The sequence below is a fragment of the Podarcis melisellensis genome (assembly GCF_964234715.1).
Source record: "Podarcis melisellensis genome assembly, chromosome: 12".
NCBI classification, from domain to species: Eukaryota; Metazoa; Chordata; class Lepidosauria; order Squamata; family Lacertidae; genus Podarcis; species Podarcis melisellensis.
This window is the reverse complement of record NC_138544.1, coordinates 25702761-25729584: the sequence shown is the minus strand read 5'-3', so window position 1 is coordinate 25729584 and position 26824 is coordinate 25702761. Positions and strand designations below refer to the sequence as shown.

Genomic DNA, 26824 nt, shown 5'->3' with positions numbered 1-26824 from the left:
AGCATGTTTCAAAACCCATTGGTTTTGACCTTTGGAAAAAGCAATCTGTTTTAAAGGATGGGGTGGAACACAGATGAGCAGGACGAATACACAATGTTTCCTTATGCCCACTTAGCAGAAATCTAGGGGTGCAAGGAGAAGTCTCTGCTAACACCTACATGATGTCAGAGATTAAACCAAGGGTCTTTTGCACTCAAAGCATGTGTGGCTACAACCTCTTCCTCAAGGAAAGGGAATTGGGTTAGATTTGAAACGACTCTTTCCACAAAGATGTTTTGGATAACAAAACTCTCTAGTACAGGGATCTTCAACCTTTTCAGGCCTAAGATCCACTTTTAACTGAAACATGCATTTGGAGACTCCTTCCTTAACTCTTTCACCATATATTTGCAATGCCGGTAGATCAGGCCGAGACCCACTAGTTGGCCCCAACTCACTGAAGACCTCTGCTCTAGTATATACAAATGCTAACCAAGCAATAAAGCAAAGGCTGCTTATAGAACAAATAAATGCTTCTGAAGTAACCTCTGAGGAGACAAAAACTAAAGATGTATTTTAATATGTGCATTGCAGATGAAGCGCCCTTGCATGGCTCTTCAATATTTTCATTTATACACTCCATTTCAACTTCTGCCATGCTCCAGAGGCACAGCCAATTTGCCCATGTTCCCATTGTAATGATGCAAATCAGCCAGGTCCAACTCTATTATGACAGATATTAAATACTGCCGTTAGTTATCCTATTAAACCACCCAGGCCGCTGCTTCAAGCCTGAACTGTTTTACAGCCTAATGCATGAAGTCCATACAATGCTATATAGAGAATGATTGGCGAAAATCTGGGTTTCTTCATGGTTACAGCTTTTATGCAAGACTCGGTCATCTCAAGGTTAATGTTTGATAAAGCAAACAGCCTTTGTGCTATCTGAAACCTTTGGGTGTCAGCAAGGGGAGCTAGCGCTGGATCTGCAAGTGTTAGCGTGCCATCCGCCGAGGTCCTGTTAGGCTGTTCAGAGATAGAGAGAAAGGTTAAGAGGCATTTACAACGAAGTTTCAAGTGAACCCCTTCAGTAGCGAGGGTGAACTTAAAATATTTAGGAAGTGTCTAGAGAGAGTGCTGAACAAGGGTAAAGGTAAAGGGTCCCCTGACCATTAGGTCCAGTCGTGGCCGATTCTGGGGTTGTGGCGCTCATCTCACTTTATTGGCCGAGGGAGCCGGCATACAGCTTCCGGGTCATGTGGCCAGCATGACTAAGCCGCTTCTGGCAAACTAGAGCAGCACACGGAAAGCCGTTTACCTTCCCGCTGGAGTGGTACCTATTTATCTACTTGAACTTTGACATGCTTTCGAACTGCTAGGTGGGCAGGAGCAGGGACCGAGCAACTGGAGCTCACCCCTTCGTGGGGATTCGAACTGCCAACCTTCTGTTCGGCAAGTCCTAGGCTCTGTGGTTTAACCCACACCTGAGTTCAAATCCCCGCTCGGGCAGGAAACTCACTAGATGACCTTGTCAGTCAGTATCAGCCTATCCTAGGGCTCATGTGAGGCTATAATTGGGGTGGGGCCATATGTGCCAGGAATGACACAGCCTCTGGCCATCCACATGCTACTGATGACAGTTGTCAACTGGCCATGCCAGCCGCAGATGATGCAAGGGGCAAAGCCATGCTGCTATCGTGACTTTGCACACTTGCGATTGCAGGACTTACCAAGCAACATAGAGCAGGGACAACCTGGAGTTCGCAGCAGGCGCGAAGGAGGACAAGCGCATAATCGGACAGTTCTGCAGCAAGGAAATAAGAGGCAAACTGAAACTTTCAGAAGGATGAAATTGAAAATTTGTACATATCAGTGAAACAAGCCTATATGGAAACCTTAACAATGTAAACTCATGAAATCTAGAATTGGGGGACGGGGGAGGCAATGAGAAAAATAATCCTAAAAAATAATAATCAAGTAGCAGAACAGACATCGCTATTCTTCAGGAATGAGCAATAGCTTAACAAGTTTCCCAGCAGAAGCGAACATCTCTCTTCCCAGCCTCAATTTACCAGCCATCAACTTCACAAAATGTAGCAAACTGGCTTCTTGAACCAGGCAACTGAGCTTTGCACTCACAATGCTGCTGCTCAAGACTGCATGCTATTTCTATCACAGGATAAAGCAAAATTGCTCAGTCAGCAGAGCATCTGCTGGGTTGATCTCAGGGTTGAGTGTTCAAGCCCCACGTTGGGCGAAATATTCCTTCATCGCAGGGAGTTGCAATAGAGTAGACAAATGATGTCACGGAAGGGAAGAAATGGCAACTGCTTCACACAAAATTTGGCCATTGACCCAATCTAGCCTACAGCTGTTGTCCGTTTTCCAAAGTCTTTCAGGGTGGGTGTTTCTTTCCCAGTTCTAGAACCACCAAGCAGCTAATTTCTTTTTTCTTACTGTACCTGCTATAGCACTGAGGAGGATGTGAGCCGCTAAGAGGAGCTCTTTGTTGGAAAGTGGGTCCTTCTGCAGGAACTGTTTGTTCCGTAAACGGATTCCAACAAGCTGTAAGAAATCCTCTATGTTTTTCTGCTCTGATGGCTTTGATTCCACCATTACAAGGAGCTCTGGTTTGTCTTCTGTACATATATGGTCCAGCTGTAAAGAACAGACAATGTTGATGGGATGCTGAATATGGGACCAGAAATACATCAGCCCATGGGGGTGGTGGTTTGAAAATCAGCTATTATTGCTTATAAATAAAAAGGAGAACGTTTGTGTATTTGGAAAGAAAGAAAAAGATTACCACATCCTCCAGCTCAGTCACCATTTCTTCCTGAAGCAGAAAATCACAGAGTAGTTGGTATAAAGTTCCCTGCTTTTCCTCCGTTAGCTTCATGAAGGGCTGGAAATGGGTCTTGAACTGCAAGGCATCTTTCAGAGACAAAAGGGGACACACATTAAGCAACTACATGCTGATAGAAACCACACTAAAAGGGATTTGAAGGGGCAACACTTTCAACAGCATCTCAACCAAAGGTTACCAGTTCAAGGAAACATTTTTAAAAGCAGGGATGCGGCACCAGATGATATTGGACTGCAACTCCCATCATTTCTGTCCACTGGCCATGCTGGCTGGGGCTGGGGCTTGCAGTTTGGGGGACAACGACAAAATCTCCATTTCTGAATTAGAGCATTACTAAATATGTTTCCAAGCCGTAATAATACAATCTTTCCTGGGACAGAAATCACAGCGCAATGCCAAATTTGCCCTCCATTTGTTAACTACTTTGCACTCCACTTCTGGGTTTTGTTGCAGGAAAGCTTGCACTGCACTAGAGAGGCAAAACTCTGCAAATGGTTTAGGGGTGCAGGGGACTGGTGCTGTTCCAGAAGTTGGACTTCAACTCCCATTGGCCATGCTGGCTGGACCTGATGGGAATTGGAGTTCAACATCTGGAGGGCCCCTGGTTCCTCACCTTTGTTTTAACAGCATATCTGTTCCTACTTATTGTTGTGCCTCTTCTTCATTAACAGAAACTTTTTTTTAATGCTGAATTTGCCCTTTTTCACCCAATGCACCACTTATTTCTTGTTTTTTGTTTCATTTTAATAAATGCTACATCTATATACGGTAAATATATTGTACATGTTTTACTCCATTATGATTTATCAGGGTGTATATGGGGCAGCATTTATTTTGAAAACTGATTTCTTTCTAGAAAGAGGAAGCTCTTATGTGCAGAAAATGTATGAAGAGTAGCTAGCACAGTGAATGCCCGGAACTCAAACATAACTCAAACTGCAACATAAATGCTTTTTCTGGATGCACTCAGCCAGTAAAAGAGAAAAACCCATAGTACATTCATGTGCTATTCATTTATAGAGCAGATAATAAAACCTGGGATTGAATGGCAAATGAGGCCTAAATTTGGATCAGTTGCAAATATGTTTAAGGATTGTTTGAACTGGCTAGAGTAAGCCAATGAAATCAAGAAGCAGCCACAAGGCTTTGAAATAGTCACACAGAGCAGCAAACTAGGAAAACAGTCATGGGGAGACTTTCAACAAAAATCACTTCAATTTCAGCAATACAAAGAGATTCATTTTTTTCAATCAATTTACCTGTTCCAAAGAAAGTCCTATTTTGTTTCATTGATTGAAAAATGGCTGATTTTTATCATAGCTCTGGAACTTGGGAACTTGGGGAAAAGACCACATTCAGAGGCCTTATGCAAAGGTGTTATGGAAACGCTTTGATGAAGCAGGAAAAGCAGCTACAAAGCTGTAAGGCAAAGCAAGCTGCAACCTGCTCTCCCCTGTCCTGCAAACTAATTCTTTTTCTTGTCACAACTTTGTCTGACTAGACCTTAATTGGGCAAGATACAGCAAGCGCACACCAGCAACCAATTTTCGCTGCCCTAAATCTCAATTTGACCCTCATTTACAGCTTCTGCATCTACCTCTCTCATGGCTTTGTCGAGTAAGGCGGCGCTTCCTGAGCAAAAACAAGGTTCTGCAGGGTCAAGGTGCTAAGTAAGCCTCTGCTGGGGAATTTAATTAAGAAAATGTTTCCATGCTGTGCAACAAATGCTCTGCAAAAAATTGCTATTCCATGCGTGCATCCTAAAACATTAATTTGGAACAGTTTGGAAGGGGCACAGCGTAGCCAAAATAGTTCGCAATTAAGTTCACGGCAAGGGATGATCTACCTTCCGAGCAGAACAGGAAGCATGTGTTCCAAAGCACCACATTTTGACATTTGGTACCTTCACATGCCGTAACGGTTGTCCAGGAGAGGAGCCTATAGACCAATAGCATGCTATGTAAAAGGAAACCAAAGCTTGAAAAACGTGTGCATAGAAAACACTCCAGAAATATGAATGCAATTGTACAGAGCAACTTGGAGGTGGACAAAGGGGAAGATATAATTTGTTCCTCCTCCCATTTTGGGGGGTGGAATACAAAGCAAACCCACATATGTACTTTGAGGGGAAGAGTGGTATAAATGGATCCAATGGTGAACACCAATCTCAAATCCATTGAGAGGATCTCAATTCATTGATAACAAAAAAAAAAATCCTTGCCCAAATCCAAAACACCCCCTCTTTATTTTGTACATATCAACACGTGGAGCATGTGGCCTTTTCTACTCGGAGGGATGAGAATTTTATGAAACAGCAGCTGACACCAGTGTTTTCCTCTCCATTTAACAGTAAATTGCACAACACTGTCTTGCTCAGGCTAAGGGCTGGGTGTGAGGTTTGCTGCAATACCAATATAATTTTCTATTTCTTAGGTTCAAGAGCTGGAAATACAGACCAGGAGGGGAATTTTAAACCCCTCTTTCCATGCTGCAGCAATCAGGTTGGCAAACTATCTCCAACACTCTTCTCCTACGCACATCCCAACATTCCTTTGTGTACCCTGATTTCTAAAAAAAAAATCAGAAGGCCTATTTAAAACTGAAAACAGGTTGATCTCCCATTTTGTTCTTAATGTGAGCCAGGTTTTCTTTTGTACTTCTTAACACTTTCCACTCAGTCCTACCTTTGCTCAAAACACTTAATGGGGCATCACTGGGGACAGGGCCCGGCGGATTCTCACTATCGACAGCATCCAGAAGATGGGGGAAGAAAGAATATCGGAAAGCTGCAGAATGATAAGCCGTTCCTTCCATGCTGTCCCTTTCAAAGCCACCCTCTTGGTCATGTAGCAGGCAGAATTCTGTCAAACAGAAAGGGCTTGATTGAGTTATCCAGAAATACTTTGGAAACACAGCAACAACAAAAATACCCAGCAGATGCCTTTTGATTACATGTTAGCCTGCCAAACACACACACACACACACACGTTAAACTTTTCTTCCTGTGCACCTTTTAGAGAGAAAAAGAAAACTGCTAAATTACTGCCCAGCAAGTCTTTAACTGGTTGAGAAGGAGGGCTACACAATCGTAGCTAATTAGCAAGTTTGCTAAAACATGGTATGTTTAGTTTACAGCTCCTCAAAGATATAAATGAGAATTGGATCCAAGTACCTAGTTTATTTTTTATTTTTTAACTAGTGAAGGTTGCCATGAGAAACATCCCCCCCCCCCGTCATGTTACGGTAAATAACACATCACACCACGAGACCCGCAGTTATGTGAAAGAGATTGTATCTAACTGTCCATTTACTCAGCTGTCCATTCATCAAAATACACATTTGCTAATAGAAGCAAACTACTAGGATGAATACCGTTAACAGTTTTTCTGCTGTCACCGAAAGGAACTTAAGTCCTAGCGATTCAGGATTCATACTCCCTCTTTGTCCCATTTGTACAGAAAGAGAGTGGAATGAAAAACTAAATATAGTGTGGCTTGCTATCATTCAGTACCATTCCCATAGGATGGGCTACTTGACTACACACCTTTGGGTTAAGTTTGCTCTGCGTGGCCCACACAGAAATATGTGCAGATTTGCTTTTGACAAAGGATGGAACTGGTTAGATTTGGATCTGGCTCCACCTCTCCCCCTAGTGGACATCAGGACACACATGCAGCTCAGCCAGGAAAGGACTTTGAGTCAAGGAGGTTTTTCCTGACTTTTCAGAGAACTCGTATGGAATCTTGAAGAGGCAGCAGCTAAACGACCCACCCATTTCTATTCAAGGTGTGATCTTCTTTGAAAAAGAGAGAGAGAGAAAGAGAGGGCAAGCACTTTTGAGTATCACCATCAATTCACTCTATGCTTTATAAGCTTTTAGAAAATACATATAGAAGTCAGATTGCAGCACTCTCATTTTGCAGAAGGAAAGACTACAATAATATTATATGCTTTGTTTCTGGATGCAGCTGCACCATACATTTAAAGCGTATTGCCTCTTCCAAAGATTCCTGTAGTTTGCCCCAGAACCCTCAACAAACTATGGTTTCGAGGATTCTCTGGGGGTGGAAGCCATGCTCTTTTAATTTGTAGTGTGGATGGGAACTTTCTAAAAGAGTGGGAGTGGTTTTTGGAGGCCCTCTACTTCAGTGATGGCCAAACTTGGCCCTCCAGCTGTTTCCGGACTACAACTCCCATCATCCCTAGCTAACAGGACCAGTGGTCAGGGATGATGGGAATTGTAGTCCCAAAACAGCTGGAGGGCCAGGTTTGGCCATCACTGCTCTAGCTCAACTCCTTCCTCTGAAAAAACTCAAGAGCTAGAAGATCCCTCGACGGATGATAGCTTTCCACTGGCTCTTTTTAAAGACCCCTAGTGAGGGAGAGTCCATCAATCATCTAGGTAACTGATTCCATGTCAATTGCGTAGAAAATAAATTCTCATCAGAGCCAGAGTTAACAACACGGATGTTTTGAGAAACGGATCTATGAGAAAATGGAAGAGATTTCACTTTCCCCAGCACTCTTGCAAAACTGTAATGAAATCTGCATGAAGAGAACGGCCGACTTAAGGATAAATGTGAGACGGGAGGAGCAATGCTAACTGTCAACTTCACAGCCCATGTTCGGAATTCAAATATAACTGTTCCACATCCATATCCCTTCTCGCTGAATTGAGGACGTGTATAAAAAGGGAAATACAAACAGAGAACCAGGAAAGAAGCATTTCCATCAAAGATAAAAAAGGCCGCAGCCACACAAACCTCTGCGCTGGAGAATGAGATGAAGGAAGCAATTGTTTGTGGAGCTGTTGGCATATTAAAAACCCTTTGAGACTCAGGCAAGCAACATGGCAAGATGGGGGGTGTGGAGAGAGAGCAATACAAATTAAAGCTATTCCCAAGAGTAATGAGACTCCGCCATGGCGCTCCTCGTGCCTCTGTTAAAGCTAATAAGAGCTGGCTGCGAACATTGGAAAGAAGAGATATTGGTAACGCTATTGAATTAACTTCTGTTCCCAGGGCAATCTTATCTAATAATGTCCCAAGTGAGTAAGTCTGTCTGGAAGCCTGCATTATCCTTCTGAACTCCAGGATCCGGCAGGAGGAAAAGATATCTTCATAAGCCAGATAGGAAGCAGTGAGGAGTAAGTGGCATCTGGACCTGTGATCCAGATATGCACCATACAGAAAGCAAATTTAAAACTTATTGCCTACCCAAGAATTCTGGGAACTGCAATTTACGTTTCACAGAGCTACAGTTCCCAGGACCTTTAACAAACCGCAGTTCCCAATATTATTATTTTTTTAGGGGGGCAGGCGGCGAAATGTGCTTTAAATGTAGAGTGTACATACAGCCAAAGGACCTCCCCCAAAATATCAATATGGACAAATCATATCATAGCTGGTCAACTGTCCAAGCTTCACAGCTATGTGATATCAGTGGCTGCTAGAGCACTCCCCTTCCCACTCTTCCTAAAGCCTATTTGCATGATTACAGTTCCCTAATTCTAGCAGGCAAAAAGGCACTGTGTATTCCATGCTGGCAAAGCCATGAAGAAATATGGGCTGTGGTTTGCTAAGAGTTATAAAGCACTCAAGAGCCACATGTGCTACCAATACTACCAGAAAGAGCACTGGAAATTAAGGAAAACATAGAAGCATAAAGCAAAGCACCCCCTTGTGAGCAAATACAAGATACCCTGAAATTATGTGGCAAGGATTTACTTCTACCTCACTTTGATATATCAATTTGCAACCAGAGGCTCACTGTGTGAGCAAGAATCTGAGATGGGGATTGTAAGTGAGCCGAGACTGTGTTCATACACATTCTGGCCATATGGAGGACATCTTAATGGGCAGGGCTACAGAGAGGCAAACGTACTGTGAAATTTAAATATAGCAAACAGAAGAGCGTTGCAACAGTATAAAGGAGATGATATACCAAGGGTACAGATGGTGCTAATCCAGAACTTGAGACTTGGTCCTTTTTGCAATTCAATGGGAAGAAACAGAATACAGTGGTACCTCGGGTTACATATGCTTCAGGTTACATACGCTTCAGGTTAAAGACTCTGCTAACCCAGAAATAGTCCCTCGGGTTAAGAACTTTGCTTCAGGATGAGAACAGAAATCATGCTCCAGCGGCGTGGCAGCAGCAGGAGACCCCATTAGGTAAAGTGGTGCTTCAGGTTAAGAACAGTTTCAGGTTAAGAACGGACCTCTGGAACAAATTAAGTATTTAACCCGAGGTACCACTGTATGGAAAACTGATCGAGCATCATGCATACAATAATCCCTTGCAATTTGCTGCCATAAAACTTTACTACACAAGTCAATAAAACTTTTATGGTCCCAATTTGAAGGGAGTTATTCTTTGCTCAAGTTGCTGGGCACCAAGGAAAGAGATCAGGAACGCCCTTCTGCTATAGCGTATTCTCCCTGAATAGTGGAAACAGTTTGCCTTGCAGCATCTACGTTCCCATGCTGACATACTTATTTCACTAGCTCCTGCGGGAGGAGTGACTAACTGGGTATTAGAGGAAATATGGTTTGCTTGATGACACACTTCGTTCACTAGACATCCCCCCATGAGGTAGGGTTGTGGACTCTTGTTCTGTGGCAGACCCCACATAAAAACATAATAAAACATTAAAAACTTTCCCTATACATAAACTGAGATAGTGGAGACATCCATCTTATATGACGCCTGAGAGATAAGATCACCAAATACCAAAAAGGGCAGGGCAGCAACAACGAGGGCATAAGTTAATAAACCCAAGGGTGTTGCACTTGTTATCTCAATCAAACAAACCATTCCAATAGGGAGAAGATATAGAGGCTGGAAATGTTAATATTTTATCATTAATGTTCATGCTTAGTTGTCATCTTAAGATCTGTGCATACACACAAGCACTCTATCAAATTATATCCATAGTGTTAAAATTGATATGTGGAGATGAACCAGAATATCTTGACAACTACAGCAACAATAATATCTGCTCCATTCTCTTATATCAGCCAAATAAAACTCCTATGCTAGCACCAATGAACATTGCAAACAAATGAGGTGCTTGAAGGCTTTGCATTTAACCTGCCCCTCAGATGGATCTTTTCACTGGCCTTTTGCCAATGTCAAATGAGTTCCAGGCAAGCCTATAAGATACTCTTGCACTGCTGAGAAGGATGAGCAAGTGGAAGAGGATCATAAATGGTAGAAAAGAAATTCTGTCTGAAATCACTGCAAACTAGATCCCCAGCAGGCAAGGGTCAATTCAGGCATCAGGTCCTTCGAACATCAATTCTGACATGGACACATATAAGTCTGAGGCACTGCAGGTCACCAACTCTGGAGGGACGTAATGAGGAAACCTTTGATTCCTCTCACTGGTTCAGGGATTGGGAACGTCTTGCCCACAGGCCAAACTTTGCCTGCCCACAAAGCCATTTTGGGCAAGCCACACCTACTCACCCACCCTACACCCACAAAGCCCCCTTGGGCAGCTTCTGAAGTGCCAAACCACCACTTGGTTATTCGGAGCTTCTAAAGCATTGTACAAAGCAGAATTGGCCAGGGAGGTCAATCCTGCATGGTTCGGGTTAAGCCAGTGTTAAGTAGGATAGAAACCTCTGCTAAAATGAAGTTCTCCCCTTTGTTTCAAGCAGTGGTTTCAATGCAACCCCATCCTGAATCCTGCTCAGTTTGAATGTGCTGTGAAGTCCTCAAGTTGGGGCTTCAAAGCACTTTCACAAGCAGTAAAGTCATGCTAAAATAGCTTTTTCCTTCCTTGTATCAGCACAGCACAGCAGCAGCTAAAATGAAGGGAAAGACCTTCATTATAGCCACACCTTGCTGCATGCAAGGTGCTTCGAAGTCCTGACTTTGGAACGTCAAAGTGCCAAACCACCTGACACCATTATGAGAGCCAGCCCACCCATGGGGCAAGGTGGCAGGGTTGATCTTCCTTCTCTTCCCGTTGTTCCTGATGTAGATCTTCCCTGATAGGGAGAGAGCCATTCTGGGGTCCACCTCAGATACCCAAATGTCTTGGGCCACCCCTGACTATTATGATGTCAGTTGATTGACAGGCGGGTGGTCCTACCCATTTGACAAATTGGTTCCCCTGCACTAGTCAGATCATCCTTTGCAGGTCAAATAAGGCAACCCTCACTGGATGATGTCAACTGCAAAGGTGTGAATTTCCCTTTCAAGAACTCCTTTAACTCGATCCTGCCTGATGCTTTGAGTCCCGTGGGAGGTTTGGGAGGCAGAGGCAGTAAACAGAGTGGAAGAAGTTTTCTCTGCTTCCATTTTTGTGTTGCACATCCATAAATTGCTGAAACTTTCACCAAAAAATACACAAAACCCTGCAGGGTGCTTATGAAGTACTATAGAGGTTCAGCAGGAGGGGAATGATTGGAAAAAAGGCTAGGAGAAACTCTACTGTAAAAGCAGATGGTGTATGAGCAACAATGGATTATAGCAGCTGAATGAGTTAGCAAAAGAACAAGACCGACTCTGACAGATGGATCTGCTGGGGAGGAAGACTCTTGTGTCACTAATACGTTTGCTCATTTACGATAACAGAAAGACTCTTTTGTAATACGCCCAAGACAACACACTGTGGACAGAGTCCCTCTTAAAAGTAAGTGCATTTTCAAATTCAGCAAAGGCAAGAATGGCTTTAAGCAACTGTGTACACTTCCAAATCCTTGTATTGTTTCTCCCCTCTAACTCTATTCAAAAGTTATCGGACAGTGAACAACTTGATTGACTGTATCATGTCCTAATCCTAGCAAAAATGCATCGCTCATCAAGCTACAGAGCTTGGTAATGCTGCTCAAGGGAAGAAGATGAACATATTACTTACCAAATTGTCCGTCACGCTTTACATAAAGTTCTATTACACCATAAGCAATAGCTGTGGGAGCAGGGATCTCCAAGATCACATTAGAATCCTTTATCACATTCCCATTTTCACTCACTGATACCTGAGGGAGATATTAATCCGCTCTTTAATTTACACTGGCTTAATTCAGTGCCAGTAATAACTTGCAGACAAAATGAATGTCAAGATAAACAACATACTTAGTTATGCAGCACTACAGAAAACAAACACACCACAAAAAAGGCTGTCTCCATCCTTTCTAAGCCAGTTACACAAGTTGATGAAACAGAAAACAAAAAAGAGTTCTTTTTCACAGGGTGCAGACGTTACAGAATTTGTTTCCACAAGGTTGGCCACAGGTAGTTACTGGTGCCCATTAGAGAAGCCTTAGGTGAAAGGACAGGCAGAGCTCTGCCTGGTGCAGAAGAAAGAGGGTAGACAGATGAGGAATGTCAGAGGGCAAGCTGAGTTTGGCAGGACAGTGCCCCGTTTGTCCTAATATACCAACCTCTGCTAGTTGGCTTTGCCCAAACAGCTTAAATTGGTTTTTAAACCATTATCGGAATTGCCCACAGGTCTACCATAAGAATGATCCTCCATGGCTATATATTGATCATCCAGCAATAGAGGCAGTATATAACTTTCTGCTTACCAGGGTACCAGAGACACAGCCATGTGGGACCATCTCTGTAACACTGCTTGTGAGCTTCTACACCGCTGACCAGAGCAGTAGACTTAATAGGACTTCAGTCCAACGCAAGTGTTTTATATTGTTAGCCTGAGTTTGTGATATAGGTTTGGCAAAGCACCTCTATGCTAATATATAGCTTCCAACCTGGAGAGGAATATTTCCACATTGAAAAGATGGTGCACCATTTTTGCAGTGTCTTAAGTACACATTTAGGAAAAGCATCCTGACAAACGTCCCTCAGATCGCTCAGGGTTCACTCTTTTAAAGGAGCAGTCTCAAAATCTTAATCTGGAGCAGATTCAAGGGCAGAGGCCAGCATCACTGGGCACCTGGGTACAAAGCTTTGTAAGAGACCAGCTACTGACTTCCTGAGCTTGGTGGCCCTGCTGCTGCTCCTCTTCCTTTCTTTGGCTGCCTCCCTTCCCTAAGCAGGGCGAGAATAAAGCAATGTTCTCCACTTGCTTTGCACTCTCCCTCTGGGTGGTCGTGCAGATTGCAGCCAGAAGGAGAGGGCAAGCAAATGGGCAGTGGCAAGGTGGAGATGGGTGCAGAGAGCGGAGCCTGTTCGAGGTATCTTGCCCAAAGGCACCCCAGCTAGCACTGCTCCAGAGTAATCCTGATTTTTTCTTTTCATAGGCACCAATATTCTTAAACACCTGCCAGCAGAAAGTCGTGGGGCTGGGGGGTTGGGCAGGCACAAACATGTATACAGAACTTTAGTTCTATGAAGCCATGTAATTTTTAGTAAGCAGACCAGGGATGTGGAACCTGTGGCTTCCTTGGATGTTGTTGGGGCTCCAGCTACCCCAGCCCAAGGTTACAGATGGTGGGGGGTAGTGGTCCAAAAGAATCTGGAGGGCCAAAGATTTTCTCACCCCTGATTAGACTTAGTATGTGCCGAAATGAAACAAGGAAATTAAAGGAATGTATCATTGCAAAGCTTTCCTTGCAACTGAGCTTCCGTAGGAGAATGTCCCACAGAGCTGCACCTCGGCATGTGGAATCACTGCATACTTGTGAAGAACTGTTCAGAAGCAGGAAAGCTACAGGGGCCTATAACAGCACAGATAATCTTAAGAAGCTAAATGGAACATGTCACAGTTTACTTTAGGAAAACACAGTCAAACTGCAACTTATGCAGGGGTTATGTTCCGGGGATTGTGCATAAAGCCAAAATTGTGTATAGTCCAAACAACCCTGGAATGTATCCCGTGCAAGCATCCCTACCTTTTTGAAGTTGCCCAGATCTTGCCCCACGCAAGGTGCTTTCCGCCTTGCTTACTGGGCTCTGGGGAGGTTTTCGCCAGATCTTGCAGGGCTATCTGAGATCTTGTGACAGCCTCCCAGAGTCCACACAAGAGCTTCCCAAAGCCTGGCAAGCCATTCTGAGAGTTCTTCAGCTCTCTGCCTTGCGTGCATTTAATTTTTATGATTTCAGCTGGCCAGACACCAAGTACGTAAAGCTGAAATCACTCAAGTTAAATGTGTGCGAGGTGCAATTCAACAGTACGTATCTATAATGAACTGCATTCATTTTTCCCCCAGTTCTTACCTTGATAACTTTTGTCTTTATCCCCACCATACTAGCCATTTTTTCTTCTGTCTGAATATGTTCAGATATTAAACATTTCTGGGTTGTTACTATTCTTTTTGTCAGGATACAAAGAACTTCATGCTTTCTTTCAAGCATTTGTTGCAGCAATGTATTGTGCAGATTAACAGCCCTGAGGAAGGAGTATGAAACAGACAAAAATTGCTACCCAGGAAAAAAATATCTTTATTAACTACACCAGGGGTAGTCACAATTTTTATACCTACCGCCCACTAATGCATCTTTCTTGATGGTAAAAATCTCCTTACTGCCCATCAGTGCTCAATGGAAGGATGATTCAGCTTGTGTTGTAGAATTCCCTACCACCCACCTAGAATCCTGAACAAAAAAAATTCCTTCCAGTAGCACCTTAAAGACCAACTAAGTTAGTTCTTGGTATGAGCTTTCGTGTGCATGCACACTTCTTCAGATACCTGAAGTATCTGAAGAAGTGTGCATGCACACGAAAGCTCATACCAAGAACTAACTTAGTTGGTCTTTAAGGTGCTACTGGAAGGAATTTTTTTTGTTTTGACTATGGCAGACCAACACGGCTACCTATCTGTAACTAGAATCCTGAAACGCCCACTAGTGGTCGGTAGGGACCAGGCTGACAACCTGTGAACTACGTGCAGAGCACTGATCTGTAAGAGGCTGATAAAGTGTTCATTCTTTGGTGGCAAATTGCAGACCAGAGAGGCACAAACAAGAGTTTTGCAAGCAGATGTTCCTTGCTAGTTTGTCAGTGTCTGGTAAATCAATCTGAGGATGCAATTCCATAGCTGGGGCATCACCCTATGCCTGGCAGCCAGCCACGTCACGTGAGCTAGCAGGGGCATTCACAAGAAGAACCTCCGATGAAAGTCTCAACAAGGCTGGTTTGTATGGGAGCAAGCAATCCTTTCAAAAATCTAATGGTATTAATAGGTAATCATGTCCCAATGTGCCAAGAGAATGGGAAAAAATATTTCCCCAAAGAAGATTGTAGACTTCCTTAATAATCTCCAGAGAGCAGGATTCATTATAGTCAAAGAAACCTGTTAATGGCACACTGTTAAGCTAATAATGTCAATTACAGCAAGCTTTTACAAGCTAGCTATTACAGTGCCTAGAAAATGCATCCTAATATCAATTAACAGGTAAATCTAAGAGGATAGCAACTAAGGATATATTCATTCTTTTGCACAGTTAAGTGCAAAAGTTCTTGCTCCTTCCTCTGTTTCAAGGAGACTCAATACCTGAACTAGATGTTACATGCAAACATTTGTAACAAATCCCAGATGGTCCTCCAAGGAAAAGCCACTTAAGGAGGTTGTATTTGAAGCAGAAGGTTTGTGTGCACAGGTGAGAAGCAGGACCTAGTACTCGGTCCTTTCACTACCCCCTTTTGTTGTTGTTGCTACCTACTGCCCTGCTCTGTGCGATTCCAAATACGCATTCTCTGCATAGGATTCCAAACACATTGCTGTTGTCTCTCTTCTTCAAGGTTGTACAAATACTATTTATAATCTATAGTATGCACTCTACCTATCCCCTCTTGACTTTACCTAACTGACATATATCAGTAAATAAGTCTATATGATTGGTCAACACCAAGGATAATTCATTCTACGGCTATTCAATTCCATAGGAAGCAGTAGGTTTCTACAGATGTTGATCAGGAGTAGCACAAGTATACACAAAGGAAGTGGGGGTGGGGGGTGGGAAGAATTATTGTTTTGGTGGAAAAAAACCCCATAGTATATACCGTATTTTTCGCTCCATAGGACACACTTTTCCCCTCTTAAAAACTAAGGGGGAAAGTCTATGTGTCCTATGGAGCGAATGCAGGGGGGAGGCAGGCAGCAAAAGCCCCCAAGAGCCGCACACAAGCTTCGCGCGGCTCTTGCGGGCTTCTCCCCAGGAGGGAGAAGGGACTGACACAGTCAGTCCTTAAAGGGTGCATGGCTCCTATGGGCTTTTGCGGGAGGTGGGGGAATTGCCATAGCCGCGCGCAGCCTCCCCTGGCTGGAGAGGCTGCACAAGGCCAAAGAGGAAGCCAAGGCAGCGAGCCGCATGGATTGCGCTCGCTGCCTTGTCTTCTTTAGCCACGCTTCTTTAGCTGCGCTGGAGAGGTTTAGCTCCCGGCTGGAGAGGTTGCATGGCTATGGCAGAAGCCAAGACACCCAGCGGGATGGATCCCACTCGCTGTCTTGGCTTCTTTGCTCTTTGGGGCTGGGGGGGGCCCAGGCTTCCCCTGCAGCCCCGAGAAGCTCTGGAAGAAGCGGACAGGCTCTTTGGGGCTGGGGGCGGAAAAAGTGATTTCTCCCCCCCCTCTAAAAACTAGGTGTGTCTTGTGGTCCGGTGCGTCCTATAGAGCGAAAAATACAGTAGTTATGAAATTGCAAAGGGGTTTGAACTCTGGATCTTGTTTCTTGTCTCTCCTCAGCGTGCTGGAGCAATAAGCCACCACCTCATTCCCTCTACCCAAAACACCGTCTGCAATTATATAAAGCCAAGTTTTATCCCCTTGGAAGGGAGCTAACTAGACCAGCACACACTAATCTAATCCTCTGTCACATTCCACCAAGCAGAGCCCCATGTTAGTTCGTCTATTAATCCAATTCAAAATACAGCTTTCCAGTGGATTAATTTCAGGCATGCTTACAAAGCACGATCCGTACTATAAAGCTTCAGTTTGGCCCAACAGCTTACCGGGTTGTGGCAGTACCTTGTTCTGTATCTTCCTCAATTAAAAACCATTTAAAAGCCACACCCAGTTGGGTGGTTACTTAGCTCACTGCAATTATGGAAAGACCAGTAAAGGCACCAACGACCATGCTACCGTAATTATGATGGCATAAGGTTTTTGGGTTTTTAAGGTTTTATGTGCTAGAAGACCCTTTGTTGCCTTTGCCATAGCAGACTAACTCAGCTAATAAAAATATTATTTTTTGTATCCCACCCATCTGACTGGGTTGCCTCGGCCACTCTGCACAGCTTCCAACATAATATACAGCAGAGCTTTCCAAACTTTCCATGCTGGTGTCACACTTTTTAGATATGCATCATTTCACGACATAGTCAGTATTACTAGCAAATTGGAGGTTAAACTAACCCCTTCCCAGCCCCGTGAGGAGTGCGGAGAGCATTTGTGCAACGCACCTACACATTGCAGCCAACACTCTAATATCACAACAAGAATTTTGGAAATCTCTGATGTACAGAAACCCAGCAACAACACAACAGAACATCACACATTAAAAGTGTCCTGAAATAATAATAATTACCCCTTAGAAGTTATGGACATTTTTAAAAAAAAAAAAGCTTACCTTGAGAGCTTCCATCAGAGCAAAATGGCAAAACATATTGTAAAGTCAGTTAATTCTGATTTTAAGTATGCAGATTGTTTCATAACAAATACATACTTACCGTATATAAAGAAATTCACAATTTTGGAATATACGGTGGAAATATTGCACCTTCAACTACATTGCCTTAATATTAAGTGCATTTTTTAAAAAAAACTTCACAATTCAGCTTTGAAGCTGAATACCTACTTTCCCTTGACATCCTTCATAAGCTTCTGTAAGTCAGCTTCTTGCTTTTTCAGATTTCCAAATGACGACTGGCTTTCCACAACACCTCTTCCTCCAGCTCCTAGATTAATCGTCCCAAATGAAGTTTCAATGTTTCCTTTGACATAGTCTTCAAACTTCCCCTCGTACTTCACAAAATCAGACTCCACAACCACTTGGAAAACAAGCAAAAACATAGAAGTAGCTTAGCCATCAAAACATTAGATTGGAAACACAAGTAGAAATCATAGAATGCTTTAATTCTACGATTCTATGTTCTGCTGAAGTTGCTTCATCCTGACTGCACCTGATGATGAAATGGACTATAGCTCACAGAAACTTGCACCACAATAAATCTTATATGTCTGTGAGGTGTCACAAGACTCTGGAAACATTGGGAGTGAAGTGCCATCAGTATTATACTTAGCATTATTTGTGAGTGTGTGTCAACAGGACTTTTCAACTGGATGAATATTATGTGATTGGCCATTTCCTTGTAATTTTTTTGCTTTCCCATTTTTCTTGTGTTTCCTGTGGGTTTCATATTTGCTGTACATGTTTTCTATAAAGTTAGTGGTATATTCATATTTTTATCAATAAACAAATACATATAAAAATGCTGTGGGTTTTTCTTCTGAAACAGACTTACTCCTCTGAAAGTTACTAACTTGAGGATGTGTATCTGAAATACAGAAAAGCCTGATAGCCACTTAAGAACATCAGTGCAATAAAATTCCACTTGTGTTTGCATTGGAAAAATTATTAGTATCTTATATATACTTTAAAAGGACATGTTAAAATGCATTAACATGGCAACATCTGCCTTTACGAAACTGAATATTTAAAAGTTTTCAAAAATTAAAGCGGGCAAATCTTCTGCAGTCTGATTTGAAATACTTTTTTATTAACGGCTTGGACTTTATACTTCCTTATCTCCTGTGGCAACGTGTAACTAATTTTACCTGGTTTTATGGGTTCATCTTTAGCAAGCACATCATTCAATGTGACTGATAAGAGATGATACTTGGGTTTCTGCCAGCACCAGGTTTTCTTCTTCTTTGTCACTATGTTCAGGAACTGTAATTTGTCCAAGTTATTGAGCTGAGATACGGGGATCAAGTCTCCTCCACAGTCAATTTCTCTCACAAAATTCTTCGTTGCTTTTGCAAACATCCTGGTTTTGTTTTCACTTTCTTAAATACCTGAAAGGGCAAAATCAAGACATGATGGCTGCAGGCATGGATAGGTGATTTCCTGGGGAAATTTTAATTGCAACAGTGCAGGTATACTGCAATATATGAGAAAGGAAAAAAGTTGCTTCCCTAGGTGATGTTTTTTACCTCCATTGCCAGTATCAAAGTTTACACTACAGGTGTTACCTTGGGCCCTATTGGGAGCAAGGGTGGGATACAAATTTAACCAATAAATAAATAATGTTGCGAATTGTACTGATGTTGTATTTTGCAAGGCTTTATATTGTTAATTTCTGATTTTAAATATTTATGTATGTTCTACACTGGGACCTTTGAATAAACAGCAGACTACAAATGGTCACAATAAACGAAAAACAATATGTGCACATGTAAATTCTTACTTTTCATTCCAAAAAACATGTTCTTGATGACTGGGAAAGGCGTTTCTGCTTAAATAAACCTATTTTAAAGCGAAAGTGTCCATTTCATACATAAGCACGCTTTATATCTGATAGGGTGTGTATGCTTGGGTGCCACTACCAAGTACAAACTTCCATGCAGCAAGAAGAATGATTGCACCAAGGACAGAGTGCCTATCAAGCAAGCCGTGACTCCTAATCTCAGGGCTGTGGGTTCGAGCCCCACGTTGGGCAAAAGATTCCAGCATTGCAGGGGGTTGGACTAGATGATCCTTGTGGTGTCCCTTTCAATTCTACAATTCTATGATTCTATATGGGAAAGATTTTGGAACATTCAGGGGAAAGAACAAGAGCCCCAAACCACCAACATCTGTAAAGCACTTGCGAATACATTTCTGTAAAGTAGTTTGAAATTTGTTTTATCCAATTTGTAAACAACTTATATTAATGTAACTGCCAGTTATAATTTATGTGCACAACTCTGAGTTTAATTGATGAATCTGCCGTTTTTATACAACCACAATTTGACTGGAACATGTGACTAAATACTGAACCAAGCAAGCCGCAAGGCAGCATGTATTGGAACAGGCAACATATAATCCTTAAAACTGGAACTAATTAGTTTTAACTAATGTAGCAAACAACTCACTTTGCTGAAGACACAACATGTGTCTTTGTAGCACAAAAAGTGTCAGATGCAAGTGCCAGACCTCCTTGACAGACTAGTGGTCTAGATTCGATTCTAAGCAAAAATATTAAGAGATAGTTTTCAGCTAAAAAGAGTTCTGAGTGCCAGAAGTGAAGTAGAAATGTCATCCAATTATCCCTTGTTCTTTCTTATACTAGAAAGACATCAGGGCTGACTCAGATATAAAGTGCTTCGGAGTTTCCCTGTAGATACAGTGGTACCTCAGGCCAAGAACTTAATTTGTTCTGGAGGTCCATTCTTAACCTGAAACTGTTCTTAACCTGAAGCACCACTTTAGCTAATGGGGCCTCCCGCTGCTGCCGCACCGCCGGAGCATGATTTCTGTTCTCACCCTGAAGCCAAGTTCTTAACCCAAGGTACTATTTCTGGGTTAGCGGAGTCTGTAACCTGAAGTGTATGTAACCTGAAGCGTATGTAACCTGAGGTACCACTGTACTTATAAGAAGGATAAAGAGGAGATTACAACAAAGGTACAGTTTACCTGTACAGATTACAGTGGTATCTCAGGTTATACAGACATCCAGAACGAATTAAGTTCTTAACCCGAGGTACCACTGTATATAGACACTCCCACAGTCAGAGTTCAGGCAAAAAAGTTTTTTGTTCCTGCACTGGTCAGCTAGAATTCCTAAAGAAGAACATAAAATGAAAGCCTCTCTTTCAGACTCTGGCCGTGATTTTTCTATATATTCCTTTGAGGTTACATAAAAGTGATTTTTTTAAAAAAAAAAAAAAGTCAAAGTATTTCCTGCCCCATCCCTTTTAAGGGTTTCTTCTTTTAAGAAAAGTTTGGTAATCCTCAGAACAACTAGCTATTTACAACCAGTGTTTTCTAAAACTGAAATTAAAGATTCCCCCACACCAAAATTCATGCATGTAGCAATGGGCAAGCTATTAATTTTTATCTCTATTTTGGTAGGCGAATAACTGTTGTGAAATGAACTGAATAGCTGCAGCACATTGACAACAAATGGATGGGGGGGAGGTTCCTTTCTGACAGGGTTCTTCTGACAGAGATGAGATTTATTAAAAAGCATGCTATTTGCCAAACATTAATAGCATGATAGTTATTTAACTGTCATAAATCAAAACACCTAACTTCTCTGAATTTAAATGAAGCGTGAAGCAAATGTTCTTCTCTGAACTGTAGCATGTAAGATCTACTGCCTAAAGCCAAGTTTTGAAATTTAATCATTTTTAAAACATTTTTTAAAATCATTTTAAAAAATATAATGTGAGTAAACACCATCACCTTCATTCAAAACAGATTCAGACCAGCAGATGGATAGTTTTTCTAGAACAGGGCCTGCATTAGACTGTGATAAAGTGGGGCAGGGCATTCGGCATCTCAGCTAAAGACTCTTGTGGAATGGAGAATGCTTTTTGCTCTAGATGGTTGGCACTCCCTGCTCTAATCATCTGTTTCGGGCGGAAGACCAATTCCAAATACACCCCCGCCCAAATGTCTGATCAGCGCTGCCAAAGCTAGCAGTGCCAACCATCTGTTTTGTGGAGGAACCCTTGTGTGCAGGAATGAATATCCAAGCTGCTGCACTAGAATATTTCTGCGTGGGAATTATAGTGAAAGTCTGCCCCACCCTCAACAATCATTTGGGCTTTCCAGATATCATTCTAACACACACTAAACTACTTGCTAAAGGAAGGCTGGAAATTCCTTACGACGATGACGATGACGACTACTACTACTACTACCATTATTTCAATCAATATGCACTTGCTCAGGATGGCAAACACATAAATAATGTCAGCACGAGGCCCTCAGCTGTAGCTCACAATGGTCAGTTGGGTATATTAATGGGGGAGCAGTGTTAGAAACGCTGATATGTAAGCCTGGCACCAAATGGCTCCTTAAACCAGGGTTAAAAAGGGACCCCTGACCATTAGGTCCAGTCGTGGCCGACTCTGGGGTTGCGACGCTCATCTCGCTTTATTGGCCGAGGGAGCCGGCGTACAGCTTCTGGGTCATCTGGCCAGCATGACTAAGCCGCTTCTGGTGAACCAGAGCAGTGCACAGAAACGCCGTTTACCTTCCCGCCAGAGCGGTACCTATTTATCTAGGTACTATTCCCTGTACTTTGATGTGCTTTCGAACTGCTAGGTTGGCTGGAGCTGGGACCGAGCAACGGGAGCTCACCCCGTCGTGGGGATTCAAACCGCCGACCTTCTGATCGGCAAGTCCTAGGCTCTGTGGTCTAACCCACAGCACCACCCGTGTCCCTAAAACCAGGGTTACAAGTGGCCAAAAAGGAATGTCTAGTTGCTGTTTGCGGGCCAGACAGCTCGAAGGTTCTATTTTTCAATATGATCTTTTGGTTGCTGAAATTCGTTCTGATCGTGCAGACAAAATATCCCAGATAGAATTCTACAGGATGTGTTGTTAGTATGTGAAAACAGACAAGATCCAAGGATCCCCAGGCACGCACCTCCAGATGGTGATGTCAGGCGTCATCCTGGCACCCAAGCATCTTCACTTGGTTGCAAGTGGCCAATAGCCAGTTGCAAAATGCACCTGACAAATTTCGACAATCTTTCCTGTATCCTGGTCCCAAGCTGTATAGGACTTTATACACCAAAACCTAAACTTTGTCTACTTGCTAACTAGCAGAGGAATTATTTCAGCAATAACGTACTAAGGCAGTGACCAGGGAGCAGCTGAACCTCCGTAGTTTGCAGTAGCTGCCATTTCCGAACCAACGTCAGGAGGAGCCCCACAAAGAGCACATTGCAGTAATCCTGGAGTTTAGCAGCACACAGGCAACAGTGGACAGTGAATGCGGTCCAGAAATGGCTGCAGCTGTCTTACCAATTGAAGCTGGTAAAAGGCACTCCTTTTACCATTGAGGTTCCCTGGGTCTCTAGAAGCAAAGATGGACACAGGAGCACCCCAGACTACAAACCTGCTATTGCAGGGTGAGTACGACCCCATCCAAAGCAGGCAACTGACCAGTTATCTGGACTTGAGGATCAGCAACACACCATGCCTCCGTCTTGCCAGGATTCAGAGTCAAGTTTGTTGGCCCTCATCCAGTCCACCACCACTCCCAACAGCTTCATATAGATGTTAATCAACATTGGGTACACGATGGTACCTTGATGCACCCCACAGCACTACTGCTAAAAGACAATCACCCAATAATTTGACCCTGGAAATAAGATTGTGGCTGCTGTAAAGCAGTGCCTCCAAAAACCATTTCACTAAGTCAATTCCAACTTTCACTTAAAAACATGTCTGTCCGTCCCCCAAAAATTACTAATATAAATTAAATTCTACCTTTAAAAAAACACAAGACACATAATCTTACTGCAAGGAAGACTATATTTCTCCATCGGGCCTAGTATTGTCAACTCTGATTCACTAGGCCAGGCATAGGCAAACTCAGCCCTCCAGCTCCCACCATCCCTGACCACTGGTCCTGCTAGCTAGGGATGATAGGAGTTGTAGTCCCAGAACATCTGAAGGGCCAAGTTTGCCTGTGCCTTGCACTAGACCAAGGTCTCAGGGAGAGTGTACTTCACTTCACCAGCTGCCAGGTGGTTTTAAATGGAGAGGCCAGGATTTCAAACCCTTTGTACTCTACTATGGAGTTGTAGTCCCTTCCAAGAGCACATACCAACTAAACTCAAATATTTTTTATTTCAATGGGAGAATTATATGGGTACCAAATTCCCCATTATAATGGAAAGTGGTTGGTCATCAGTAGGTTGTGCCCACATTTTTGAGTTAAAATTATATCTTTTAAATGCAAACAAAGTAAGCTGTGGGCAGATCCACACCATACATTAAAAGTGTATTCGATGCGCATTTAAAGTACCGTACATTGCTTTTCCCCTAATCCTGGGAACTGTAGTTACTCCCTTTGCAGCATCCATAACAAACTACAGTTCCCAGGACGCCTTGCATTCTCCTTATTTTAAAATGCAGTGGAGGGCCCTGGATATGTTCTTCCAAGTCAAACATAGGAACAATTCACATAACTATTTTGAAGTTGCAATACCCTTGTGTGATGGCCTCGTACTTTTTATTTTCACACAGGGAGCCATTTGTGCAAAATTCCCTACAGCTGAAAAGCTGCAGTAGTCCTGAATGAAATAACTGTTTTTTAATCGACGTAATACACTCGTGCTCTTAGGAACAGTTTGTTTTTCACACAAACTGCTCCTTATTTTCAGAGGTGAAAATGAAGTGGTCAAGACATCACATGAACTTTACTGAACCTCAAAAATAAATGTATGAATTGGTTCCAAATTTTACAGACATTTCAAATGATCTGCACAGTGAGAGAAGGCTGTAACAGATGAAGACTTCTCTCATTTTGAATGGTAGAACTGTAATGTTGGAAGGGGCCCATCTAGTTCAACCCCCTGCAATGTCACTGCTAAACAATCACAGCTAAAGAATCTTTGATAGATGGTCATCCAAACACTTTTTAAAAACCTCAAATGAAGGAGAGTCCACCACCTTATCTGGGAATAAGCCCCATTGGACTAAGTGGAGCTTATTTTTGAGTAATCATATGTAGGATCTTGTGGCGCAGGGGAAGAGAGGATAGTAAAATACTTATACAAGTCCCAGTAATGCCAGCCAAACTGCTATACTTAAAAATGTGGTAACAAGTGATTGAAACCTACCAATACTTAATGCAGTTGCATTTACAAGGAAACCTGAAGTGGAAATGCATTGATGGCAGAAGACAAAAGAAAGACTAATCAGAGCAGAGTATATTGTTGGGCAATTGTAATGAAAACTGCACCCACGACTTCAGTCATGAAACTCACCTGTTAACTTTGGGGCAGTCACTATCTCTCAGACCTCACTGTGTCCTTGTGAAGAACAAACACGGAGTGAATGAAATGCAAAGAGAGAAATTAACTTGGCCAAGAAAGGCAACAGATAAGTATTTAAATAAACAAAACTGTGTATACCGCCTTGAGCTTCTTGAAGAAAGGCAGGATACAGATAAATGTAAATCGTTTACATCATTGCTATACAGTTATGTATGGGGAAGAGGCCAACACTGTTGTGTGGCTACAAACCATGCCTGAAAAATCAGCATGGCTGTGTATAAATAAGACCCATGAAAACATATCACTGGTATACAATATGTGGGTGGAAGAGGGAATGGTGCATATGTGTGTGAAGGTTGCTGGTTTTTTTTTACAGCAATTCTATTTTAAGAGTGTGCATGAGAAAAAAAGGTGAAGCAACTCAATATGGAATATAGTATATGGTGTCCACAGGGCACAAAAACTTAAGTTTTTAAACTAGCCGAAACACTTTTAAATGATTTTAGGGGTGCCGTGACATTATAGAATTACGTATAGTTGAGAGAACATGGATAAAGAGGATCCTCCTCTTCCTCTTTCAATACTAGAGTGTTGCGGGGCAAGTAGCAGACAGGATGAAACTACATCACAGAAGTTCCAGGAAGGACAAAGGGAAGTAGCTCTTCGGCGTATTCATAATTAATATTAGGAATTGACCATTGCATGATGTGGCAATGCCTGCTGGCCCTGGATGACTTTAAAAGGAAATGGAAAGCCTAAGAGCAAATTTATCAATGGCTACTGCAACATGATCTGGAGAAACGCGAGGCCACCAGCTCAGTGAAGCTAAACCAGTCTGTGTACAGTACCGTAGCTACTGGGGGTGGACTAGCTGGGTTTTTTGCCCCAGATGAAGTCTCCATAAGGGTACAATTGAGGTTTCCATCCTGTGTGTGTGTGTGTGTGTGTGTACACAAATGCATGTGGGGTGGGGGGAGAGGTGTCAAGCTGAACCCAGCTGAAATAAAGTCGAGTTTTGGCCCTGCTGTGTAGGTTAATACCTGGATGGGTGACCACCTGGGAACCACACAAACACTACCTCAGGGGATAATAATGCTGATGATTTTATTATTTGTACCCTGCCCATCGGGGCTGGCTCCATGGCAGAAGATAGGCAAGAAAATAAGAGGAAAACAAACAATGTATTAGCCAATATTACTCATCAGGTGTTGGGCAGCAAACAAGGAGGGAACATAAGAAGAGCGTGCTGGATGAGTCCAGCATCCCGTCCCCACGGCGGCCAACCAGATGCTTGAGGGAACAGTGCAAGCAGGATTGGAGCACAAGCGAGAGCCCTCGCGCCTCCTGCGTTTTCCAGCCACTGGTCTTCAGAGGCACGGCTGCCAGTAGTGGCCATCTATAGCCGTCTCCTCCACTGCTGGCTTTATCCCTGCTTGTGGACTTCCCTTGCCTGGCCACTTGTGGGGAACTGGAGGTTGCAGCGTCAAGCCCCTTGACCTGGGAGGAAGGCTTCCCTCTGAGGAGACAAGGTCCAAGGGCTGCAGTCTCAGCAGCCTTGCCCTTCAAACCGTGGGGCTCTTTTGCGTTCTTATAGCGCGAGCCCTGAGGAAAAGCAGGTTTTTCGGTGCGGGAGAGACGGACCCACGTCCAGAATTTGTTGTCTTTTTCCATTTTTTAAGGCAAGGCTTTCGAAAGGGAGGGCTGTGGGGCGTTACACGAGAGGAGCACGAGAGAGAAAGGAAGGCAGAACTCCGCGAGCGACAGAAGAGGCGAAGGGGGGGAAGCTGTGGAGACTTGACGCGCGGAGGAGGGCCCTTTACTCACGGCTGCTCCGCGTTCGCCCGCGCGCCGCCGCCGCTCGCGAACCCGACGTCTGCGCGACCCTCTTCGGCGCAGCTGGACTGCAACTCATTGTTTGCGCCTGCCTCTCACTCCAGGCCGCGACGCCCAGTCCGGCGGGGCCACGCCCTTTTCTCCCCCCCCGCCCCGCCCAGTATGCCGCTGGCTAGGAAAAGGGAAGAGCGCGTGGAGGACAAAGGGCGGGCCTAGAGATAGGGAAAGGGTGGATTTGCACCGATTTCTTGGGGTTAACTAAGGCTACTTCCTGCGATGGTAAATAAAATTAA

At 43.3% G+C, this 26824-nt stretch overlaps 1 protein-coding gene across 3 annotated transcripts; it reads right to left on the bottom strand.

Moving 5' to 3' along the window:
- Positions 1-528: 528 nt before the first annotated feature.
- On the bottom strand, positions 529-26653 carry GSDME (gasdermin E). Of its 3 annotated transcripts, none has more exons than XM_081883346.1 (11): positions 26523-26648; positions 24690-24727; positions 18534-18773; positions 17554-17746; positions 13976-14147; positions 11715-11835; positions 5530-5706; positions 2786-2913; positions 2442-2637; positions 1710-1783; positions 529-1005 (listed from the first exon to the last, which is right to left on the bottom strand). In XM_081883346.1, exons 3-11 carry the CDS (start codon positions 18742-18744, stop codon positions 766-768), a joined length of 1512 nt encoding a protein of 503 aa, XP_081739472.1. In that variant the 5' UTR covers positions 18745-18773; positions 24690-24727; positions 26523-26648; the 3' UTR covers positions 529-765. The 3 variants fall into 3 exon arrangements, with proteins under 3 accessions (XP_081739472.1, XP_081739473.1, XP_081739471.1); XM_081883347.1 differs by lacking the exon at positions 26523-26648 and adding an exon at positions 25897-26043; XM_081883345.1 differs by lacking the exon at positions 24690-24727 and having other exon boundaries at positions 26523-26653.
- Between the last annotated feature and the right edge of the window lie 171 nt (positions 26654-26824).

Coding starts and splice junctions, on each gene's coding strand:
- GSDME (XM_081883345.1), bottom strand. CDS start 18,744: ATGTTTGCAAAAGCAACGAAGAATTTTGTGAGAGAAATTGACTGTGGA. Junction 1,784..2,441: donor CCTCCTCAGTGCTATAGCAG/GTACAGTAAGAA, acceptor TCCTTGCTGCAG/AACTGTCCGATTATGCGCTT. Junction 1,006..1,709: donor TCCCTGCTCTATGTTGCTTG/GTAAGTCCTGCA, acceptor ATCTCTGAACAG/CCTAACAGGACCTCGGCGGA.